Source organism: Rhinolophus hipposideros (genome assembly GCF_964194185.1).
Source record: "Rhinolophus hipposideros genome assembly, chromosome: 22".
In the NCBI taxonomy this organism is placed as follows: domain Eukaryota; kingdom Metazoa; phylum Chordata; class Mammalia; order Chiroptera; family Rhinolophidae; genus Rhinolophus; species Rhinolophus hipposideros.
Genome location: NC_138068.1, coordinates 37944007 through 37959533, shown reverse-complemented (window position 1 = coordinate 37959533; position 15527 = coordinate 37944007). Strand labels below are relative to the sequence as shown.

The following is a 15527-nucleotide window of genomic DNA, read 5'->3' as shown; positions in this document are numbered from 1 at the left end:
AGTTGGGCTTTTTGTTCATCCCCAGAGCTCCACTTGCTCGTTTTCTCGGATGCTGCAACTCTCCACTTTCACTGCTTGTTTCTGTTTTCCCCAGGAGAGTTGCAGAAAGGGTTAATTTCCTGGCTTTTCCTTTCCCCAAGGTCTGTGAAAGCAAGCATTTTAATTTTATAAAAAGTATTTCTTCTTAGGAAACATAGGGGTTTAGAGCAGGCCTCCCAATAGCATCAGTTATGAGTTGCCGGAGCTTTGACAGGCCCTGAGATACCTAAAATGCTGGTGGTGCAGGTGGCTGGTCCTAACTGTTATACCAGAGGGCCTCTGGCCTCCTCTTTCCCACTCAGCCTCAAGTCCAGCACTGCAGCTCTCCCAAAGGTGCCTCCCCCATAAAGAAGCTGCGTCCCAGCTCTCCACCACTCCATTCTCCAGGCATTGAGTCGGTGACCAGTGACTGCTGTTGTATCAGCCTCCCTGTGGGGTTGGAGTTCTGGGGAGCGGTTTCCGGGCTCTCGGCCTCAGGTGGAGGGGTGCTGGCTAAGGTGATGGATAGCTGTTGGCTGTAACCGATTGGCCACTGGTGTGGCTGCCGTGGTTACACTGGGGGGTTGGTTGCTTGGCAGAGAAGTGGACGGCAGATTGCGGATTGTGTGGCTCCTGCTTCCTGTGTCTCCAACCCAGCTGCCAGCGAGAATATAGTGGTATGACTCTTCTATCTATGGCTCCGTGGGTGTTCCTGTTTGGCCTCACCATGTCCTGCGTTCTGGTGCGGGGAGTGGGAGCCGAGACCCTGTATGACACTCCCTGAGTGCTGAACCCCCAGATCCTCTGACCCTCGCTATTCTGGTTCATGTCTACACACTCAGTCTTCTCACACCAAACACACGTGACTCTCTGCCTTAGGGGCCTCTGTGGTCTTAAGAATGTGATTGGTCCACAAAATGGGCAGGTGGGGAGTGCTGGGGTAACTCTGAGGCATGTTCTGCACAGTCCCCTGTAGGTCTGAGCCCCAGATGCCCATGAAGAAAGCCACCCAGCAGTGTGCCTTGAATCGGTCTCCTTCCTTCCCTGTCTCACTTTCCTGCTCCCCTTTATGAAGATACTTCCTTTCAAATAAACAACCTCAACTCCTTGTCTGAGAGTCAGCTTCTGGGAGGACCCACCCTACGGAAGCTGGCTGGCATCTGCCCAGTACCACCTCCCCTCCCCCATTCCTCAGATGGCAGCCCTGAGGTTGTGTTGAGGAGCTGCTCCTCCTACACTGGGTACAGGCCTGATCAGGTTGTCAAGATATCCTGCCTTTCTCTGGCTGTGGGCTGGGCAAGCATCCCAGATGGGACCCATCATTGGAATTGGAAATCTGAATCCAGGGGAACCAAGACAGAAAGTGCTGGAGCTGGCCCCATGGTAGGAGAGTTCTGTTGTGATCACCACTGGTTTCTGCTGCGTATCCCTGTCCCCTCTCTTGTTCCAGTCTCTGTCCCTTTTCTAGGCAGTTTAGGCTGTTTCTTCAGGCTTTCCTTCAGTTTTGAGAGCTACTCCACGTGCTTTGGACATGCTGCTTGTTTGTTTTCACTAGTTGGCATTGCTTTCTGTTGCTTGCAACCAGAGATCCCAACAGAGAATTTAAGGAGGTTTGAAGTAAGTTGGATTGCCCCCAAGTAGACCCTAAACAAGGTCTTGGGTGCAGGAGGTTTATTACAGCGGTGATCACAGCAACTCAAGGTGCCCTTAATAAGCACCCATCTCTTAGCTCCACGCCTACATTTCTGGTGCAGGGGCTGGAACATGCTACCTCGTTCCTGCTTTGGCAGTGTCTCCCTGGTAGGGGAAGAATGAAAGGCGGAAGGAGGGAGAAGGGATCTGCTCCTTCTTGTCTATCTTAATCTTCCCAGCAGCCCTTCTTCATCCTGATAGCAGCAGCTGGATCCAGTTTTCAGTTTTTTCAACATTTGCAAAAGCAGCCTCATGGCAATCTCCTCAGATGCCTGCACCAGCCAGCTGATGCCCCTCCACACATGTCTGGGTCTTCTGGCTCCTGTCACGTGTGCTCACACCCCACATCTGGGGATGCAGGGTGAGGAGGGCAGGTGGTGCCCCTCCCCAGGAGCCCAGCACATTCCCAGTGAGCCCCTGACTTGGGCACATCTTAGATTGCTTTGTCTAACTTGTGTGTTTTCTTTTGCCTTTCTAATTAAGTAGGTAATACTTCTTTATACTACTCAGTTTATGGGGCTTTATATTCAATTCTTTGTTAATATTACTGATAGGATCTCTGTCTCCTGACTGGTAAAGGAGGGGGCATGAGACAGGAAGGCACCAACACAGGCAGCATTAACCACCACCACTGCTGCGGGAACCTGGGGCTCCATCCCACTGGTGACCCCCGAAGAGACCTGGTAGAACACCTTCAAATTGTCCCAACAGGAGGCTAGGAAGCCAGGATCTCTGCACAGGCTCCCATTCCCCCTCCCATTCTCCCAGGCGGGGGTGACCCTGGAGTGTTGATCCCTTGGCATTTCTGTCTGTTGCACACCAGGTCTGGTGCATCTCTGCAGCCCGAGAACACCTCTGGCAAAGACACACAGCACCCTTGGCATGCATGAAACTCTGCAGGTGACCTCGGGAGTGGGCCAAGAAGATAGGGCAGCAGTTGGCAAACGTTTTCTATAAAGGGCCAGATTACAGGCTGTACAGTCTCTGTTATAACTTCTCAACAGCGACAAAAGCAAATAGGCACGATTGTTTCCGATAAAACTGTATAAACAGAAACAGGCAGTGTGCTGGATTGGGTTCCTGGGCTGTCTCGTGTGCTGGTTTCTGACGTAGGGCATATATCAACAGGGTCTAATATAAAATTCAATTTACATAACAGAAGACACTTCTAATCTGGCATCTTTACTTGTTTCTTCCTTCCCCTTTCATCTTGGAAAATACTACTGAGGTCTCTCTTTGACTTGAAGCTTATAAGAAATAATCTTTAAGCCACCATTATAATCAAGTTTATCCTAAAATCTTTGTAATATAGGTTTGTAGTTGGGATGTTGCTGGTGAATGAAGTCACCTCAAAGCCCATATGGCATTTGGCACACTGATGATGAAGGACAACATTCCGGTACCTTGATTAAATCAGTACAAATGCTTGACTCCAATTTCTCATGCTTGGATAAAAGCAAATAAATGCCACAAAAAAGCCACATTGACTTATGTTTTATTCAAAGAAACAGGGTTCTTGAGTTCAGGTGTATATTCTACCTGGAGATACATCCTTGGTCAATAACCTCACTGTGCTGGTCCCCTCACCATCACACTTGCCCCTTTACCCGCATGTATGACCGGGAGCTTACCAGGTGACTTACCTGTCACCTGTGGTTGGTCTGTAACTCCAGAACATAGGGCCAAAAGAGAAAAGGACACGTTGCGTCTTCTGCTTTCTGTCCAGCTCAGAGTAGCCCATGAGGTGTCCTATTGGGTGCTATGGGATGTCTTTGAGGGTGCTATGAGGTGGGACACCCCATGCTGGGATGGTGAGGTTGGGTTGGACTGAAGCTTCCATCGTGGAAATCTGTGACAGGTAACATTAGATCTGAGGAATTCCCAGACTCTTTGGGCTATTTTGGCTCCTAAAACTCTGTGGGCTGAGATTGCTCATCATCCTTACCTCACTCCAAACCACACAGGACTGACCATTAGGAATTTAGTAAGACAGAGTCTTCATCTCTTTGTGCTGAGTAAATTTCTCTTGGTCAGTTCAATCTGTCCCTAGGTTCACAAACTGTGAGTCTCATCTAAGTGCTAAGAGAAAAATGAAGCTGGCAGTTTGGCTTGGAGAATTTGCCTCCAAGGTCAGACTTTGATTCCCTGTCTCTTATAAATCCAAAGCCAAATTCAACCAGAGCTTTTAAAACTCAAGGGATGCGACTCTTGGCAACTAAGTGTACAAGAGACTAGTGGAAGAACTCAGGTACTAGTTGATTAATTTGTGATGCAAAGAGAGGAACCATCTTTTCTAGAGATCCTGGTGCTGGTATCCCTTATGCTAATTACCCCATTTCCTGGGGTTAATGTCCTTGGGAGGCTGAATAAAGCATCAGGAGGCTGTGGCTGGACATGGAATTAGACCAGTGGCATGAGGATGGTGTTTCTAGGTACTTGTCTGGGGATAGCTTCCCCAGTGCATTGGGCTGTGTCCTCAACAGACTTTAGCTCTTCAGAGAGTGGAAGTACCCTTTACACCAACCATGGTGTTTCCCTACACTGATACTGTCTACCAACTTTTGTTCCTGACTCTCCATTTTCCTAAGTGCCCATGAGTTGAGTGGCGGCTCTCTTTCACAGTTGACTTATTCCAGTTGACTTTTTTTCAGTTGACTTATTCCTTCTTTGCAGACGGAGACCCACCCAGCTGGCTAAAACCAACTCATCTTTTTGGCTCAGGATATATTCTGTGCTGATGTTATTTCAAACACCCAGAGTTTTTGGAACTCTTTATTCTATTCCACAACTACAGTCTCTAATCTTGGCATTTTGATTTTTAGAAATTTCTATCAAATTAGGCCCTTTGCATCCAAGAACTTACTCTGGCTGTGAGGGTACCAGTTCCCCTAACTCAGCATCTCTCTTTCTAAACATAAAATGCTTGGCTATGTTTCCTAAAGGTTTTGTAGTATGTGGTTTTCAGGTGATCACTCCAACCTGTGAAGGCATTGATCACACAAAAACCACTCTTAATTAATTTATAAGTGACAGTAACAATGACATATAGTAATAACGCGATAAGAATGATCAATTTTTTAACTTAATCTTTTGGAAATCAATCTTTGAACTTAAATATTGCAAAGCAGTGTCTCAGTTTGTCACAAGATCAGACTTTAGACCTTACACCTTTCAATGTCTGTTCTAAGTCATAGGCTCTCTTTAAGATTTTATTAATTGGGTATGATAAGTATTGCATCATTGGACAAAATTGCAAATTGTTTTTACAATGGACTATGATAAATATAATATGTTAATATTTTATAAATATTGAGATTTGCTAGAATAGCATGTGGTCACGTGGGGTCAGCTGGCTTATAACACCGTTCATGGCACCATCCATGAAAAGAGGTTGCCATGTCAATCAGTACTTAAGAATGAGTTTTAAGGGAACATCAAGCTCTTTGTGCGTGTGGGACTCCAATGCTTATCAATCATTCTACTAGTTGTCCTACATTTTCCAGTTGCTTCTCCTTTAGGCAGGGTGATTGATCAGTGCAGGCCAGTCCACTGTAGGTCAAGTGAGGTGTGTCTCTTTAGGCTGAACATAAAAGAGTAGATGAGAGTCATCCATGGGTGCATGGATTGCTCTTCTCCTGCATGGATTGTAGCCACCTTGTGTTATGATTACAAATCATAAGATTGAAGATTGAAGTAGCCTGAATCCCTGAGTCACTGCATCGAGGTCTGTGGCCTTGGGGCATCACCTGAACCCTCAGTGTAAATGAAAAATAAGCCTTCGTGTTGTTAAACCACTGAGATTCTGGGACTATTTGTTACTACAGTATAACTTAGTATAACTGGCCTGATGAATATAGATTTTGACCGTGACACACAATAAGAAATGTATTTTACATTGTTAGGCAATACACATGCGCGTGCACACACACACACACACACACACACACACCTCTGAAAAAAAATGTTTCAGGAAACAATACTTATCATTAACATGCATTATCTATTTTATTCTGTCCTATTCCAAAATGCTCGTCTTGCCTCCCTAAATTTATTTTATGACCCACTACTGGGATGTAACCTGATCTTGGAAAAAGCTGCTATAGGTCATAATTTGTGTGTGATTTATTAGCTAATTATAAACTTTCATGCATATTTATGACAGCAGGCTTTTTAGATCTCTCTTTGGCAACTTTTATTATTTGCTCCTAGAATGGATGGAAGTATTTTTATATAATACATATCACATCCCACATAATTTCTGGAAGGTAATGTTTTATTGTTGAGCCTCCTAATTTACAACAAGTCTTTTTAAACTTATAAAATTTTGTCAAAGGGAGTAACAATATTAATCTGATTGATCATTACTTACTTATTTTCATCTTTTAAAATAAATAACTATAAATGTCTCTTGCATTAGGATCAGGGATATCATAAAAACCTCACTAACTAGACATATTTTAGTGTTAATGCTGGTGCAAAAAATGAAATAAAGATCAAATATTTTTATATAGCACTATTTTTTTATATACTGTATACTCATATCAAAACTTGCCATTTCTATTAAGAAGCTGATAAGTTACTCTCTAATTTCATAAATTATACTACAGTTGTGAAAATATGGACTATTTTATATTTTTGCTGCTATATAAGACATTTAATGTTTATACAGAGAGCTGCAAAATTACAGTGGTAATGCCATGGGAATTAATGAACATTTTAACCTGAATTTCCACTGGCCTTTTTCTTCAGCCAGAATCATCTTGATATTCTCAGAATAGTCTTTTAGAGATGAATATGGTATCTGTTTCTTCAATAAATACACATACACACATTTTAGGTATATGTGTATATATACATTTATACAAGTGTATATATATTTATATACACATATATACACACATGTATATCATCCACATATGTATATATATTTCTGTGTGCACTTATACACACATGCACACATGTCCTTTGGTTTATTTTCAGATGGTTAATGTGAAATGAATTTTTGATGATTTGCATTTATTTTTTCTTTAAATCTAAAATGGTTTTAAAAAGACCTTTGCAACAAGTAACAAATTCCTTTTAAAAATCATAAATATTATTACATTTTAAAGCATTATATAGAGAAGGTCATATGTATCTGTATGTATTAAAGAAGACAGAAATTCATTCCAACATGGGGAAAAAATAAAGAAAATGGATTTTCTAGACTTCTCTCCTAAAGTTGCCACCTTTGGGGAATGGAACCTAGTGCTCTGTTGTTGGCTTAAAGGAAGGAACTCCAAGCTTAGCTACATTCTCCCAGGGGAAGGGAGAAATGTAGCCAGGAGTGGTTGATCAGTGCTTGGGAATCAAGTCAAACAAACAAATCATTTCTTGGGAATGGGTGGGCATTGAAATTGGGAATGAGGAGCCAATCCTTAAGTAGGGAAACAAAGTGACAGCAGGTCAGAAAGCATTTCTATTTGGTAATGAAATGGTGCGGTGTCTTTTGGGGTTGACAAGGGAAAGGAATGTTATTAGCTTTGGGTTGCATGTTGAACATCCTCATGAATTGCTTAGTTGCCAAGATGGTAACTGTGTACTTTCCCTATTGAGGGCCTCTCTTGCTTCCTTCAGTGCTCAGGTTACTGGGGCATGAGTTGGCATTCCCCACTTTGGCAGAACAGGCTCCATACAGATGGAAGTCCATACGAAGATGGCAGCTCACATCTTCAGACACACCCCCTTCACCCTTCACACGCTTCTGCGAGAACAGAGGCCATTTCTCTAACACATCAAAGGAATCACAACAAGCAGGAGTGAGGTATTGCCCTCCAATCATATGTTTTGGAAATCAAAGCCCAAGTTCATGTGTGGAAAACTGTCAAAAATACTCACCTTGCCTTCTTGCTTACATCAGATTAAGAAGACCCAAAATGATGTAGGAAAAGAAACGTTCCTGGGTTATAAACTACTACAATGTGTTGCCAGACCTGCCTTTCATTCTTTCCTTTTGCGTAACTATGTGAGAAACTCCAGAAAATCGGAGCTGAGATGAACTCTACGAACCTAGAGTAATTGGGGCTTCTCTAGCAGGTTTTACCATAATTCAGAGCATCTGCTGGTGAAAGGACAGCCAAGCTACTTAGATTTTATATTTGTCATGCTGGCTGAGTAGGATGAGTTATGATGTTGGTGTTGGTGGTAAGATTTTCAATGCTTATCGGGCTTTTGTGGATGGCATCTTTCGAATCACGCCATCTTCATCTACGTCACTGAAAAATCTTGCTAAGTTCAAACCATCTTTCCCCAAAGCATTTGCAGCATCTCCTGTGCTTTAAGAGATTCAGAGCTCACCCTTGGCCATAATCTTTGATTTTCTTTTTATGTTACAGGTTCTCAGTTGAGACCATGAATAAATGTTCTTGGGAGTCACTGTGTGTAGCTTTTAAAATGCATTCTCTTCTCTTCCCTGATATGAAAAAAATCGAGGGGAAAGTTGTCCCAGTTTTGTTTGCAGGATATCACCTATTTGAATGACACAAATAAAGAACTTAGTCACAAATAGAACATAGATGTTGGTGGGAACACTGTATTTGGGGCATAGAATAAAAAAGATTGCTTCCATTGTAATGAAAATAATCATTGACAGTGAGCGAAGCTTCAGATCAAGAAGTTGGAATTGCTTGTGTGGGAGTGACAGTAATTGCTAGGTGCCTGACAGTGTGGAACGAAGACAGAGAGGCAGAGATGGGGGAGGGAGAGAGATGGTGGAGGCCAGGGTGCAGCGCTAGTTCTTGTGCAGGATGCTTTTCAGGCTCCTCTCTACAGCTTCATCCAGCTCTTCCTCCAGCTCCTCCTTCTTGGACATGGCCAGCTTGGACTGGTAATCCCTCACAACCTGGTCAATGTAAGGGGCGCTCTGTGTGCCATGCAGCATCAGTGTCCACTCCTTCAGCACACCCTTCTGGGGTGTGCTCCCCACAAACCCCAGCTCCAGGGTCCAGGTTCCTCGGGCATCTTCCCCCCAAGTGTGGGTGGTCATGAAAGGCCACTTGTCAAAGCCCACCTTTGAGTCATCATCCCTTGGACGCCGGCTCAGCAAAATGGACTTGGTGCCCATAGGGGAAGTCATGTTGATGTTCAGGTCTCCTCTCCTGGTTGCATTGACTGTGATAACAGCTTGAACATGCTCGAGGTAGCGGACAAAATTCTCCTTCCCCTCACACGCATCAGTTTTGAGAGTCAGCACCAACTTGCCAGTAGATGGTATTTTCCTGTGGGCAAAGTGATGAGGAGATATGGTAAGGCATGGGTACATTATATGAGGGTTTTTTGTAGACAGTTCTATATAACAAAAAGAACAAGAGCTGTGCAGTTAATCAGACAGACCTGGGTTAATTCCTACACCAGCTGTGTGAGCCTGAGCAAGTTACCTATACTCTCTGAACTTTCTGTGTGGAAGGGGAATGTGGCAGATGCTATTGCCACCCCTCCACCTTCTCCTAAGTCATTTCTGAGTTTGCCTGCAGCAGTGGCGCTGTGTACCCTGACTGCTTCCCGCCTCAGTTATCAGCATCTCGAAGCTTCTCTTCTGGAGCTTTTCCCTGCACCCTGGGAGTTTGTTCAGCCTGTGTGCAGGGCAGCTGAAAAGTGTCAGGGATTTACCTCCTCAGGGACAATCCTCTACTAGTGACTGACAGAAAGTGGTGGATAAATATACCCTAGCTTCCTAGTTCCTCAGTGGGACAACTCAAATTCTAGTAGGATTGAACCTAGTTGCCCACATGGCAACTTGCTCATCAATGCACTCTTTGTTGGCTATTTTTCTCTTTGTCTCACATCTCTACTTCCTTACTTGTGTTTCCTGGGATCATCTCTCAAAAAATTGTCAGCACTCAAGTCCAATTTCAGGGTTTACTTTGGGGGCAACCAAGACTGACACAGGAGCTCACAATACCCTTTTCTTTTTTTAACGTGCTAAGTACCTTGATAAATAAAAGTTATTGCTAAGGTGATTGCTATACTGTCATTTAAAAAAGCCAAAATTAGGTTAATTAATCCTAGTGAAGGACAGTTCTTTGAAAGATCAGGAAAATTTGGGAGTTTCTGATCATAGAGTTGGAGCCCAGTGGAGGGTCAATCTAAGCATTTTAGCTATCGTTCCATATAACTAATCTCCTTTCTGGAGGTGGCCTCCTTTGAAAGTGAGATACTCAAAGGCTCTTGCATCAGAAACATAATAAAGGGAACTACATTTGAGGATTGTATGGAAAGACTCCAGACTTCGGGAACAAAACTCTCTGGGTTAGAATTCTGCTCCTACACTGACTAGTCAGGAGAGCTTGGGAAAATTGTTCAAATACTTGAAGTCTCACTGTCATTGTGGGTGGGTTCTGCGAGGTTAAATAAGACCATGTATGAAAACACTGAGGATGGTGCCTGGCACATAGTGCTAGTTCCCCTTTCCTGGCTCTTTGCCTGTGTTAATATTCTCCCTTGACGTGGCTTTTATTTTGGAGCATAAAATGGTGGGTATTTTTAAATACACATCATGTGGGGCACATCTACAAAAAGATGCTGGTCACACATTCAGCTCAAAGCCAAGCCTTGGGTCTGCATAGCCTTTGGAACCAAGGCCATGGCTGGACCTGGGAGGGCTTGCTGAAGCTAACCCTGCAGCTCAATGATAAAGGCAATAGTCTCCTGAGAAACTAAAAAGAAATACTTAAACAGTTTCATTGAGTGCTGCTGCGTGCATTCGCATGGACGCTGATGCTGAATAATGCATGAAGTTTTATTTGTTTGTTTGTTTATTTATAGTTATTTTTCATTTGTTGCATGAAACATTCTTGTCTATGGAGCGCTAGTGATGGTAGTGGAAGGTGGGGTCCTAAGCACCTTACTCTGGGGAAATCATCCAGGTTGGTGGAGAACAGGCATTAGGCCAGCTTTGGAGGGCAGAGTATGGAAAACCACTACCTGTATCTCTCAAAGAAGATGCTATTTACTCAGAACTTGTTATGGCAGACATATAACAGGTGAGCTGATAAATGACTAATGATCATTTGGGCTCCAGCAGGCAGAAAGCTATGCAGGGTGAGCTAAAGTCCAGTTGTGGGCAAGATATTTGAACTGTCTGAGCTCATTTTCCTTACCTGTACAATGGAGATATTACTTTCTACCTAGAATTGTTATGAAGATGAAATATATACATACACTCATATGCATTATATACTGGCAAATGTCTAGACCAGCGCTGGCCAACAGAACTTTCTGTAATGATGGAAATGTTTTATCTGTCCTGTTCAATACAGTAGCCACTAACCACATGTGGCTATCAAGCACTTGAAATGTGACTAGTGTAAGGAACTGAATTTTTAATTAATTTAATTTAATTTTAGTCATTAATTTTAATTTATTTAATTTTATTAAATAGCCGCATGTAGCTAGTTGCTTCTATATTGGATAGCATTGATGTCAATGATGTATGTGCAATTAAAACAGCATCATCACCCAGAAAAATCTTTCAGGCTTCTATTTTAAGCACATTTTGTTTTTGCCATGGCTTATAGGCTCTAGGAAAAGCAGTTGGGGAAACTGTGGATCCTGTTATGCAGGTTTTCTGGCCACCTTTCTGGAGGCTTCTGGAATATTACACCTTAGGTGTGAGTGACATGCCACATTCTATCACTGAGTTTCTACACAGATAAGGAGGCAGGTCCAGAGTGGAAGCTTTCCTTCCAGAGTGGAGCCTCCGGGGCTCTGGAACTCTCTGAGAAGAACAGTTGGAGGTAACAAAGGATGATGGTGATGTTCACCACCATGGCTCTGAGTCCTGAGTTGAGTTTGAGCCCCTTTCCTATTTTTCAGGCTGTCTTGAAAAATTCAAGAAGGAAATTCACAAGCTAACAAACAGACTGTTAACCTGAGTAATAGCCATTCTAGGTATTATAAAGCATCACTAATCATTGTCAAATGCAATAGTCACTATTATCACAAGGATTCAAACACAAGCTGGATTCTAAGAAAACTATTTTTTGTCCCCTTTTGCATCCAGGGCACTTATGGAGTTCACACAGTGACAGTCCCTTTACAAGTCATACGTGGAAACTCTGGCAGAAAAGTAACATTGCTCCCCTGAGGGAAAACTGAAAATAGTTCTTTGATTGGCCAAGAATCAGAGGTGGAATGGCCACTGGAGCTGCAAATCAGATCCATAGTCCAACATGCGGTGGAGTTTCTGTAAATGAAAAACAACAAAGTCCTTTGTACAAGAGAGAAGCTATTCCAGGGCTAAGACGATCTCTTATGATCAAAGGAGAGAAATAGGGATTGGATCAAGCCGGAGACATCATGACTAGGATGGCTTTAGGAACACAATGGGTAAGGAGATTTTACTAGATTACAATGCCTCGGCCAGATATCCTCCACATCTGCTCTGAGGTTTGGCTGCTAATGGCTCTCAGCTGTCTGCTTCTCCGCAGAATCTCCCTCAGGCAATGAGAGCAGCCTTGTCTTGCAGGTCACATGCTCTGCCAAGCTTGGTTGATGCCTCGTAGATATGGGGATATATAAGGCCAATGTCCTGACATCAAAGTGGGGACAACTGTGTAGTGCTGTTGATGCTCTGCTCTCTGCACACGGCTGGTCCAGTACAGACACTCACAGCAGTTGTATTTTTCCCTTTTATTTTAGTCAAGTCCCCTTCTCCGACTCTCCTGCTAAAGTCTCTTTAGAAAATTGCTTTTCAAATTGACTGTTTCTCTGGGAATATAAATGCTGAGGAAACCCTGGCAGTCACCACTCACCCCACTCAGAGGCTGTTTCTGTGCAGCCCTGCATGCCACAGAAAATGGAGGTTGCCTAGGTTTTTGACCTCTCTATCTCAACCCCTCAGAAGCACAGCCTGTGGTGATAAGGGCTTCCTCTGCCAGTGGCACAGCCAGCCTGAGCACTGCCCTCTGGACTTCCCTGTCCAGCCTCTGCATTCTTCACCAAGTACATCTGCCCTAGACTTAATGCATTTTCATCTGAGAACAAGCTCAGGTGTGAAGTGGAAGAAGGAGAAGAGAGCACTGAGAGGATGCAAAATCCCTTTCTAAATTTCCCTGGCTGGTCCAGGGGACCTATTGGTACCATTTATACATCTTCTTGTACCCAGGTGATGCTGGTTGAATAGCCATTTATTCATTCATTCCAAAAATATTTATCATGTGTCTACTAAGTTCCAGGCACTGTTGTGGGCTCTGAGGATACACCACTAAACAAGACAGATAGGTCCCTGTCCTTGTGGAGACCCAAATGAGTTAGTGTTGAAATAGCTCTCTGGTTTCTTTTCATTAACAATAATGCTGCTGGAGATCCAAAATGGCAGAGTAGATAAACACTATGCCTGCTTTCTTCTGTGAACTCATTAAAATTACAACTAAACTATAGAACAATCAACCTGGAGAATGATCTGAAGTCTAGATGAACAGAAGTTTTATAACTAAAGATATAAAGAAGAAGACTGGCAGGAGGGGTGGAGACATGAAAGAGGCCAGCCCTAAACCTCTGTGTGGTGGTTGAGAATCATGAGGGACATCTTGGCCATGGAGGTTCCCCTTGGAGGAGCGAGGCTCCCCAGTCCAGAGTACTGGTGCCAGGAAAAGGAGCCCCCACAACATCTGGCTGTGTAAAACACTGGGGATTCCAACCATCTGGGTGAGATGGAAGGCTGCGGGAAACCCAGATGTCCTCTTAAAGGGCCCACATATAGACTCACTTGCTGGCAGGCACTCACCCTGGGCTCTGGTAGAGGGATGGTGACTTGGGGGGCATTGGAGACATACAGGGGTGGGCAGAATTAGGTGTGTAACTTCAGGCTGAGGGCTGGAGGACAGTCCCCATTTTCCCTGTGTAGGGTTCTCCCGACAAGCAGCCAGCATGCAGGTGCCATCTTTCCTGTGTTGAGCTCTCCTGCATGCCCATGGCTAAATCTGAATCTGAATTGGTCTGATGAGCTCCACTAGCCCTGCCCCACCCAAACTCCCCAAAGCCAGAGGCACTTTCTCAGAAAGCAGCTAGCTCCACTTGAATTGCACTCTTCCTTGGAAAACTATCAGAGCATGTGGGCCCCAGGTGGGCAGTAACTGGCTTTGGTGTGCTCTGAAACTTTTGCTGAGTAGCTCCAGGCTCAGCACTGGCACCAAACCAGAGTCTACATTAACCTGGTGACCACAACTCTTCCCACTCTAGTGACTCCCTGAGACCATGCCTCACCCAAGGCTTTATCAGTGGCCAAACCTTAAGGGAGCTGGCAGTTGGCAGTAGGCCCTGGGGTGTCCTGGCTTTTTGCAGAGCTACCACAGGCCTGGTACTGGTTACAGCTGTCCTCAATTTGCAGAGTGGCCTCTGTCACATGCCTCCAGGTTTAGTGTAGGCAGTGACCAACCATGGATTGATTTGTATCTCCTACAAGGTAGTCCCTGGCCAGTCACAAGCAGTGGGTGACCTGGGCTTGCACTGGAGACCTTCCCAAGAGGCCCTAGAGCAAACATACTTGGAGGTTGGCTTCAGTCCACAGCAGAGACCTGTCCAATTAGGCCCACAAGTGGCACACCCAAAGGGCGGTCTCAACAGACAACAGAGCTCCCTGGGGTGAATCCCACTAAGTGGGGTAAGCCCGTACACACAGCAGCCCGTAAGCTGTGGATGTGGCCAAACCCCACAGCCAATCAGCCTGAAGGTCAATCCCACTCACTAATGTGCCAATAACAATCAAAGATCAACTATGATAGGAGGGCACACAACCCACAGAAGGGACACTCCTGGAGCACCCAGAGTATGTGACCAGGGAGACTGTGCCATTGGACCCTGCAGGGCACCTACTACATAAGGCCACCCAGCAAGACTAGGAAGGAGGGCAGATCTACCTAATACATAGACACAAACACAGAGAGGCAGCCAAATGAGGGAACAAAGAAATTCATCCCAAATGAAAGAACAGGGAAAAACTCCAGAAAAATAAGTAAATGAAATGGGCAAGCAACCTACCAGATACAGAGTTCAAAAGACAATGGTTATAAAGATGCTCAAAGAACTTACTGAGAACTTCAACAAAGAGACTGCAAACATAAAAAAGGACCATAAAAGAACCAGTTAGAAGTGAAGAATACAATAACCAAAATGAAGAATGCACTAGTAGGAATCACCAGCAGACTAGATAAAGCAGAGGATCAAATCAGTGATTTGGAAGACAAGATAGCGAAAACACCCAATTGGAACAACAAAAAGGAAAAGGAATCCCAAAAAAGAGGACAGTTTAAGAGACCTCTGGGACAACATCAAGCGTAACAACATTTGCATCATAGGCACCAAAAGGAGAACGGAGACAGCAAAAAATCAAAAACCTATTTGAAGAAATAGGACTGAAAACTTCCCTAACCTGGCAAAGGAAATAGACATACAAGTCCAGGAAGTGCAGAAAGTCCCAAACAAGATGAACCCAAACAGGCCCACACGAAGACACATTATAATTAGAATGGCAAATGTTAAAGACAGAGAAAATCCTAAAAACAGTAGCAGAAAAGCAACTGATAACTTATAAGGGAGCTCCCATAATTCCTCAGCTGATTTCTCAACAGAAACATTGCAGGCCAGAAGGGATTGGCACAAAATATTCTGTGTGATGAAAAGCAAGGACCTACAACCAAGGGTACTAGACAAGAAGAAGCTAAAGGAATTCATCACCACCAAACCAGTATTACATGAAATGTTAGAGAAATGTTTTTTCTTTAAGACAGAAAAAAAGGGATCGAAATTATGAATAATAAAATGGCAATAGCTACATATCT

At 43.9% G+C, this 15527-nt stretch overlaps 1 protein-coding gene across 1 annotated transcript in view; it reads right to left on the bottom strand.

Annotated features, from left to right (window-relative positions):
* Positions 1–5882: 5882 nt before the first annotated feature.
* Positions 5883–15527, bottom strand: part of PCSK2 (proprotein convertase subtilisin/kexin type 2) — a 303867-nt gene continuing 294222 nt past the window's right edge. The window contains exon 12 of the mRNA XM_081033946.1: positions 5883–8966. Coding sequence (XP_080890072.1) covers positions 8480–8966 — 487 coding nt within the window. The 3' untranslated portion in view covers positions 5883–8479. The remainder of the gene's footprint in view (positions 8967–15527) is intronic.